This window comes from Xyrauchen texanus, chromosome 1, assembly GCF_025860055.1.
Source record: "Xyrauchen texanus isolate HMW12.3.18 chromosome 1, RBS_HiC_50CHRs, whole genome shotgun sequence".
Classification (NCBI taxonomy): Eukaryota; Metazoa; Chordata; class Actinopteri; order Cypriniformes; family Catostomidae; genus Xyrauchen; species Xyrauchen texanus.
In genome coordinates, this window is record NC_068276.1 from 15,190,753 (window position 1) to 15,199,388 (window position 8,636).

General features: G+C 37.0%; 1 protein-coding gene across 1 annotated transcript in view; it reads left to right on the plus strand.

Annotated features, from left to right (window-relative positions):
• The window catches only part of LOC127640618 (neuron navigator 2-like), an 83,599-nt gene extending 75,414 nt beyond the window's left edge, over positions 1-8,185 (plus strand). Inside the window, exons 26-33 of the mRNA XM_052123322.1 lie at positions 468-636; positions 734-969; positions 1,935-2,089; positions 2,380-2,451; positions 3,041-3,237; positions 3,331-3,449; positions 4,046-4,246; positions 5,551-8,185. Coding sequence (XP_051979282.1) covers positions 468-636; positions 734-969; positions 1,935-2,089; positions 2,380-2,451; positions 3,041-3,237; positions 3,331-3,449; positions 4,046-4,246; positions 5,551-5,676 — 1,275 coding nt within the window. The 3' untranslated portion in view covers positions 5,677-8,185. The remainder of the gene's footprint in view (positions 1-467; positions 637-733; positions 970-1,934; positions 2,090-2,379; positions 2,452-3,040; positions 3,238-3,330; positions 3,450-4,045; positions 4,247-5,550) is intronic.
• Positions 8,186-8,636: the final 451 nt, after the last annotated feature.

Consider the following 8,636-nt stretch of genomic DNA (forward strand, 5'->3'; position numbering starts at 1 on the left):
ACAGGGAATTTAATGTTTAACTGGATGCAGATGGTGCAATACCTGGAGAAGAACCTCAGAATTGAATTGCACTTGACCCAGCCCATTAGCGCTTTGCGCTCGCTATTGCGCAAAACCCACTTACGCCTAGACTTAACGCATACTTGAATAAAAATATTGCATAGCGCTGCGCTGAATGCAAAGCACTCTTAAAATAGGGCTCATTAACTGCTTTAAAATCCCTTAGTTTGAACATTGTATAATCTAAGCGCCTCAATTTAAATTAACTTTTTTATTTTAATAGAATTTTATTCGCATTGTGTTTTGCATCAAAATAAATTTCCACCATATAGAAAAGTGACAGAAAAAGTCAGTCTGTCATTCTGTTAATTCAAACATTATCTGCAACAATTGGTGGATCACTGTTGAATTTGAATGTCTTATTAATCTCATTTGAACTCATTTTTAATCTCTTCTTCTCTCTACAGGAGTACATCAGGCATGTTGATCCAGTCAGTCAGCTTGGACTAGGCTCAGACAGTGTGGAGGAGTATCGTATTGGAGACCTGGTCCGGTCTAATGGAGCAAACACTCCTGAACTCTTGCCCTGTGGATACCTCGTTGGAGAGAATGACACCATCAATATCTCCCTGAAAGGTATTCATTCTTTGTTGTAGTTAATTGAATTTGTGCTGTGCCGTTTAAGCGTTAAGGTGGAGTCTAATGTTGTGATTGTGTTTTTCTCTCATTTCAGGTGTAAACTCTCAGTCACAGGATTCTCTGGTCTTTGAGACGTTGATCCCAAAACCCATGCTGCAGCGCTATGTGTCGTTGCTCCAGGAGCATCGAAGAATAATCCTCTCTGGTCCCAGTGGCACTGGAAAAACATATCTGGCCCACAGACTGGCAGAGCACCTGGCACTGCAAGAGGTCAAACTGCCCAATGAGAGCAACATTGCCACCTTCAATGTTGATCATAAATCCAGCAAGGTGAGCATTTGTCACTTGTCACTCATTTGTCACAAAGCTTATTTGGGTCTATTGAGACCAGGGGGCATAATCTATACTTCCTACACAAATCCATTTGAAATATGAAATATGAAATATGAAAACAAAAAAAATTGGTAAAAATTTAAACAAACATAATCTCTAATACTTTGTAGTTGTCAAACGTTAGTGCAGCATGTCCACAGTTAATGTAATAACTATGTGTGGCTTCTCTGCACACCCGTGTGAACTTGAAGGGAATTAACTTCATACATCCACTAAAATTACCCGTAAAAATTAACTGCAAAAAAAATGGCATTACTTCTCTGAGTATAGGTCTGTAATTTGTTTCAAAAGCCACTTGGTTTGATATTATGCTTTTACTGCAATGACATTCATACATTTTTAATTGTGAATGAAGTGTCCAGATACTGTTGAGCCACTGAATAATTTTAGTCAAGGTTTCTTTCACCAAAAAGCTGTAATTTAGTTGTACATGAACATTTCCCACACTTTTTCTGACTCTTAGAATTAAACAGGCTGGGGGCCTGTGTAGCTCAGCGAGTAAAGACACTGACTTCCACACCTGGAGTCGCCTGGTCTCCTAAGCAACCAAATTGGCCCGGTTGCTATGGAGGGTAGATTCCCATGGTGTAACCTCCTCGTGGTTGCTATAAAGTGGTTCTCGCTCGCATCGGGAGTTAGCTGTGCCAAATTGTGGAGAGAAAAAGTAATTAAACAGGCTGTTTTTGCTACCTTGGCCAAGTTGCTGAATAGTGAATAGGCGTGAAGTGTAAATAGGGGTGGTAATTTGTTACTATGCTAATGATTCTGATGTAAATTAGGATTTTTGTTGCAGTAAATGTCTGATTTGAGCCCTTTACAAGACACTCTATACATATTTGCACAACTGAAAGTAAAGGTCTAATTGCTACACAACTACAACAATCATGTCTTCACACCATCAGGAGTTGCGTCAGTACTTAGCAAACGTCGTGGAACAGTGTAGAGCTGATGGGCAGGAGACCGAAGCCCCTCTAGTGCTCATTCTGGACAACCTGCACCATATCAGCTCACTGGGAGAGGTATTCAATGGCCTGCTCAACTGCAAATACCAGCGCTGGTGAGTTTGTCTCTCACACACTCTTTACACAGCTTTTTAAACATTATTGATGTAATTTTCAAGTTTGCTGATCACTTGTTAGCTGCTTTTCTTTCACTTTCTGGCTCATCCTTTTAAAAACAAATTGCGTGCAAAACTAATCTCACATATTTAAGCGTGAGCCATTAGTTCAAAGTCTTTACTTTTGACTGGTACTTTAAATGGTTTACATAATCACTAATGCCAGTATAGAAATGGGCACATGGTAATGAGTGTACATCAATTAACATCTTCTTTTCTCCCATCTTCAGCCCGTATATTATTGGCACGATGAGCCAGGCGACATCATCTGCTCCAAACCTGCAGCTCCATCATAACTTCAGGTACTACCGTCATTTTTCTTGAATTAGGGCTAAAACTTTGACATATTTGCCCTGAAAGGGAAAACTTCTATGGAGTGACCTCTAGGTGTCGCTGATGTGCTATTGTAGAACAAGAAACCCAACGAGCTCAATGAGACTGAACAAATAACAACGGCTGTGTTGAGAATGCAATACTTGCACACTGTACAGTGAAACAGTATGCAATGTGCTACAATAAACATTACAAACAGAAGTACGCTCTTTTGTTGTCATGATGTCGCTATGTACATTGCTAGTGGCATCCAGGTAGCAATTGAAAATGTACATAGCGACATTGAAAATGTAAAAAAAGTTTGCATATTTTTGGTGCACCTTCAATCCAATTTTATGTTAAAATGTCTAAACTCTTGGTAGTTCAAATACTGAGTCAAGAAAGAGATTTTAAATCATGGCTGATATTGCTTCCAGTTCATTTTTAGCATATGCTACTATGCTAGTCCATGGTTAGCCTATGCATTTTCTGAGATGTAGCATTGTGAAATAGAAATTTCAAGTCTTTAGTTTTGTGTCACTTTGAGAGAATTGTTAGATGACAAGACATCTACCATAGGTGGGTGTTGTGTGCTAATCACATGGAGCCGGTGAAAGGTTTCCTGGGCCGGTTTCTGAGGAGGAAGCTGATCGAGACTGAGATCGGCAGCCGAGCGAGGAACCCAGAGCTGGTGAAGATCATAGACTGGATCCCTCAAGTCTGGCACCACCTGAACCATTTCCTGGAGGCCCACAGCTCCTCTGATGTGACAATTGGTACAAAAAGCCAAATACACAACTGACCGTTAGCGTGTTACAATGTGTCCGTTTGTGATTATGGGTCTCATGTTTGTCTGTTTTTCCATCCAGGTCCGCGTCTGTTTTTGTCTTGTCCGATGGATGTAGATGGGTCACGTGTGTGGTTCACAGACTTGTGGAACTATTCCATCATTCCCTACATGCTGGAGGCTGTGAGAGAGGGACTCCAGGTAACTTTAGACTTCTTTGTGGCATAATATATGTCCTCTTCCTCAGTCACTTTTTTTATATTAAGATACTTATGTCAAAAGCCAGTCTTAAAGGTGCATTAACACAGTTTGACACCTAAATGAATATGACAGATACTGTATGTTTAGATTGATGACACATGAGTGCACATAAAGACTTTACAGTAGTTGACAAATATGACTGTGAATAGGGTATTTCTACAATGGCATCAGTTACCAAAGATTTTAGAACACAAACAAAGGTTTTTAAACTAATATTTCAGCTCTGTAAGTCCATGCAATGCAAGTGAATGGGTAACACATTTTGAAGCTCCAAAATCACATAAAGGCAGCATAAAAGTAATCCATATGACTCCAGTGGTTAAATCCATGTCTTCAGAAGTGATATGACAGGTGTGAGTGAGAAACAGATCAATATTTGAGTCCTTTTTTACTATCAAGCTCCACTTTCACTTTTAGATTCTTCTTCTTTTCTGTTTTTGGCAATTGACATTCTCTATGTATATTGCCACCTACTGGGCAGGGAGGAGAATTTATAATTAAAAAAAGTACTTAAATATTGATCTCTTTATGTATAGCTCTACGGGCGCAGAGCAGCATGGGAGGATCCTGCACTGTGGGTGCTGGAGACGTTTCCATGGGTGACCACTCATCAACACCCTGATTGGCCAGCATTGTTGCAGCTCCGCCCAGAGGATGTGGGCTTTGATGGATACTCTGCATCTAGAGAGGGCGTCAACAAGCAGAGTACTCAGAGTGACAGTGATGCCGACCCACTGGTGAGTAACGCACACTGAAACAGAGACAGATTTTAGTATTGCCAAGGGTGTGTCAAGGAATGTAACATATCAGCTATATGATTAATTCAAGAACAGGGCCAAACAGCCATCTAATGTTGGACTTTTTAAATGAATAATCATTTCCCATGAACTCTTCCATATTAAGGGTTTTTTGTATTTTTTAAACAATAATACTTTTTATCAGTTTGTGATTAAAAATGCAAAACTCAATTGGGGTGTAATTAAGAAGAAAACTGGTTTTGGTAGGTTTTGCTAAATAAAATCACAAATAGACAATTATTAAAAATCTCTCACAGTGTTTTTTTTTTTTTTACTTTCATGTAGAATGATTTTCACTCTAATGAGATGAAAATTAAGACTACAGTTTTATCAATGGGTTATAAAAACTGTTTTATTCTTTCGTAAGGGTTTTCCCCCATCATGGGGTGATTCTCTGGAAACCTGTCAAGAAAATGGCCTTATCCTATTTTACTCCAAATGAAACAAATTAGATTTTGCAGATAGAAGATGAAGCTTATTTTAAGAACCATTAAGATTTTAACATTATGGGATTATTTTCATGACACTAATTAACCCACCAATTCTCATTATCGTAATGTGAGAAAGATGGTCATTATGATATTCTCATCACTGCGATGCAAAATAAATAATAAAAAAAATAATTGTAAACTATTTAAACAGTACATCATTGTAGTGCTCCCTTGGTACTTGCTTTCATTTTTCCTGTTTTTTTTTTAATCGTTGTACAAATAATAAAGAAATAAACTTTGCACACCTGAAAAATTACAGGTAAGTGCTTGAGACATTAGCTGTATATAAAAACAAAAGACAAAATCCCACACGCTACCATGGCTTGCAAAGAAGATCAAAATTCAATGCAATGTTTCAATCACATTACTTTGTTTCACAATGCAAAAAAAAAAAAAATAATATATATATATATATATATATATATATATATATATATATATATATATATATTAACATCCTTATTATCAGGCACTTTTGGATGTGGAATTAATTAAACATAATTGACAAAGAAACTTGTGAATATGATATTACAACAATGGCATCTGTAAATCTTGCTTTTGCCTAATGCTACAACCACGCCAAAAGGTGTCGCTATTGTATCTGTTGTTGCCAATATGATAAAGCATACTCCAGGTGCAGTTCCATGTAAATATGAAACCGTGGGACCAAGTGTACTTTCACAGATTTCTTCTCAGCCATACATTAAGACATCCAACAGACCTATTTGTTGTTGTCATGTATTCTTTGCACAGATGAACATGCTGTTGCGACTGAAGGAGGCGGCCAGCTGCTCTAGTCCACAGAGTTATGACAGCGACTCCAATAGCAACAGTCACCATGACGACATCCTGAACTCTTCACTGGAGTCCACACTATGATCCAGCCTGATCTGATATGCCTTTAAATTTCCTTCTCTAAGGACACACTTTGAACATTGATGCCGACTGAGGTAGCAGAATCAAGTCATTACATCACTTCTATATCATAAAGGGTGCTGGTAACCCTGAGAAAGAAATTATGCTTCATTTAAAAAGATGTATATAGAGAGAGAGAGAGAGACAGAGAGAGAGAGAAATATATGCGCCAAAACTGAACAGTACTTCAAGCTGCCTCGTGTGTGCTATCACTTTGATATTAGGAATCTTACTACAGCATTAAACAAAAACAGAAATATTGCTTCATCGTAAGGATTTACTGTACCTCAAATCGAATCGAAAGAAACATTTTCGCACACAATGCAATTCATCAATGGATGGCATCAGTGTTTCCTCCCATTGACTTTCCCATTACTGGTGGGCCGTACACCCTCACAAAACCAGCTTTATCGTATCCCATCGTTTAATATCTTACTCCATAAAAATATGTTCGAAATGAGACGGTGCTACACTTTATTGTGATGATTAGACCGAAAACCTCAGATACCACCTGGGATGTGCTTTTTGTGCTCTTATGCATATATTTATTTTAAAACCACCATCTCCATCACTCCTGATCTTACCTGCTGAACCCTGACCTTAACTGCTGACAATGCATGATCCAGCTGAACTCCTGTACTCTATACAAGTGTTCTACTGTAGCACAAAGCGTGTCTCTATATTTTTTACACTCAATTGCTCTCTTTTTGGTGCTGAATGGAACCTGCTGCCTTACTCCATTTTGTACTCCAAGGCACTATGTTTTATACTTCGGGAAAAAACTGATTTAAATATATTTTGTAAATTAAACTACAGGGCTCTACGCTACTCCTTGAGTTTGCCTATAAAACAGCCTCATAGTCAACATATCATGCCACACATTTTTTGAGGCACAATAATGTGACAAGATGAAGTGGAATAAAACAGTGACAGGGCAATTGTAACTCCATATATTTTTATTTTTATTATTTTTATTATTTTTTTCTGTTCAGCACAGTGAATAATTACAATAGCGACTCACTGTTTCGTCCAGAGGCTAGGGATAGTTCACCCATAGTTAATTTTCTCACCCTCATGTCATACCAGATGTGTATGACTTTCTATGTTCTGGAGAACACAATGATTTGAGAATATTTCAGCTCTGTTGGTTCATACAATGCAAGTGAATGGTGACCAAAACTTTGAAGCTCCAAAAAGCACATAAATGCAGCATAAAAATAATCCAGATGGCTCCAGTGGTTTAATCAATCTCTTTTGAAGCGATCCAATCTATTTAGGGTGAAAACAGACAAAAATACAACTTCCTAGCGCCATCTAGCACTCTACGCATGTGTAAAGCACTTTTAAGTGTAACAAGCTTGAAATCATGACAGTGCCTAGAAAATGCAATGGAGAGATGTACAGTTAAAAATAGTCACATTTAAGTCTGTTTTTCAACCAAAACCAAAGTTCTGGTCACCATTCACTTGCATTGGATAGTCTAACAGAGCTGAGATATTCTTCTAAAAATCTTCACTTGTGTTCTGCAGAAGAAAGAAAGTCATACACATCTGAGATGGCATGAGGGTGAGTAAACAATGAGAGAATTTTCATTTGTGGGTGAACTATCCCTTTAATTGGCAGTTTTATAACATTCTAACATCACTTGCTGTTGTCATTTTGGAATTTATATACTAGAAAAAGTATGCTTTGTTGCTTTTATATACCTGAAATGTATTTTATGTATAGTGGGAGGAGTGTTAGGCTTCGCTTTATGCTTAAGGAAGTTCTCAACACATCTTGGCAAAAGCACAGTATGATGCAGAAGAGTTTGTTCATCATTTGGTGTATGAGTATACCTCATTGACCATTTTGGCCTTTGTCATGTACATATCTTGGGTTCAATGTGAAAGATTAACAAACACCCACGGAGACATTGGATAAATGATATACTGTATTTGCTGCTTGATATTGCAGGGGCAGTTCTGGATGATGTGTAAATACAATTTTATCTTTGATTGTCCATAAAGGAAACATATTTGGATGGATAGAGAGTTTACTTGCATGGGAAAACAAAATATATGGGGCTATTCAGTGTTTTCACCTCATTTATACAAATTGGTTTTCAGATGTTCTTTGTATGGCACTACAGGATTTTGTTTTACAACACTGGTTCCATTTCACTGCAATGCACTGTACAAGTCATCAATCCTATGCAACATCATCTTGGATTTCAAATGAAAGCCAAATGTCATAGCTCTGTAATGCTATCAGCACTGCCAATGCGTTATGTGTACACAGTGTATATAATTTGTGAATATGTTTAGGATATGTGCCTAATGTGCTTTCTTTCACAGTTATGATGATGATGATGATGATGAGTAAATGTAAGCACAAACGTTGTATGTGTTGATTGTTGTAATTGATTCAAGAGGGCTATATCTGAATGGGATTCATGTCATTGATTTTGCACTTTGCTCTAACATTGTTTCTTGATGTATATATATATATATATATATATATATATATATATATATATATATATATATATATATATATATCAGTGTAAATATTTGACTACCATGCTGGCTGCATTTTGTTGAATAATCTTTTTTCTATCCATTTATAACCATGCTTGGAAATATGGAATATTTTATGTACAGTGTCTTTTTCATCTTAACAGTTGTTTAGTTTCCCATGAATGTTCCTTGACAAACAGATGACCCACTAAGATTTATTGATCATGTTCCCAGTTTTAAATTATGCGTAATTCAATAAACCTTATAATTATTTATTAATTGTTTATTGTTTTTTTATGATGTCGACCTAAATGTGATGCAGTCGTGTTGATGAAAAAAACACTTTATACCAGGATATCACATATGGTGACAAAATATAAGGAATAATGCACAAACAGCAATAACTTAAATATAGCAATAAATATT